General features: G+C 39.9%; 1 protein-coding gene across 2 annotated transcripts in view; it reads left to right on the top strand.

The window, feature by feature from the left end:
• The first annotated feature begins 6 nt into the window (after positions 1–6).
• ca8 (carbonic anhydrase 8 (inactive)) overlaps positions 7–959 on the top strand; it is a 17,813-nt gene continuing 16,860 nt past the window's right edge. For both annotated transcript variants that reach the window (XM_023424047.1, XM_023424045.1), the window contains exon 1: positions 7–239. In XM_023424047.1, the coding sequence (XP_023279815.1) occupies positions 86–239 (154 nt within the window). In that variant the 5' untranslated portion in view covers positions 7–85. The remainder of the gene's footprint in view (positions 240–959) is intronic.

The raw sequence follows: 959 nt of genomic DNA, 5'->3' as shown, positions 1-959 counted from the left end.
AAAGACAAAGAGCAAAGTCAAAGTAGTTTCTTGGCTGGGAATCCGTCCGGCAGACTGCAGAGACTTCAGCTTTGTGTCCGAGTGAATGGACAAAACCAGTGTGACTGGGAGTGTAGTGGGAGGACAGACTGGTTTCCAGCCCCCAGTGAGCAGACTGTCAAACACCATGGCCGACAGCGTGAATGAGGAGTCGGATTATAACCCGGGGAAGGATGAGCTGGACTGGGGCTACGAGGAAGGTACGTAGGTCTTCATCAGTTTGCAGTGTTGACACATGTGATAGATGCTGGTTTTCTGTTGCTACTCTGGGAAAGAAAAGACATGAGTTGATTCCCTGACACAGTTTAATGCAACACAAAACTGTGCAGACTTTCTGGGGGAATTAACACTAATAGTTTATTTTATTTTATTTTATTTAGGGACAATGCTATTTATCATAGTTTCAATAAACAAAGCATGAACTTAATGTGTTGCACAAAGAGTTTATAGCTGTTGTTCTCTTGACTCCGGCCCCTAATTGGGCTTTTACATGTATAATGTAATTATATTTATTATTGTAATAAAACACAATTGATAATATCCTACAATCAGCTAAAAATATACAGATGTTCCGTCTAAAAAGAGACAACTACAGCACAACAAAGACAATTATCAATAGATAATTAGCTATAAATGAGTCCAGCTGTGGTTTGCTTTTAGCACTTCACCTCTGCTGTAAAAGAATTTATATCTGAAGTTAATTTGATTTCATTTGTCGACGTGTTCCAGAAGCTTTAACATCATCAGGGTTATTTTTCACAGACAACATTAGACCTTATAAATACACTGTGCAAGACAAGTGAGCCGGTCTGTGTGTGTGAAAACGATAATGGAGGAATGTGATGCCATCCGGGGAATTCTGGGAAGATTCACCTGGAGCTGATTGTTTCACCGTGGAAGAAAAGCTCCTTATTTTCCTT

Source organism: Seriola lalandi, unplaced genomic scaffold (assembly GCF_002814215.2).
Source record: "Seriola lalandi dorsalis isolate HSWRI2012SDOR001 ecotype SW California unplaced genomic scaffold, Sedor1 jcf7180002054702, whole genome shotgun sequence".
Taxonomy (NCBI): domain Eukaryota; kingdom Metazoa; phylum Chordata; class Actinopteri; order Carangiformes; family Carangidae; genus Seriola; species Seriola lalandi.
The sequence above is the reverse complement of the archived record's forward strand: the minus strand, read 5'-3'. Positions and strand labels throughout refer to the sequence as shown.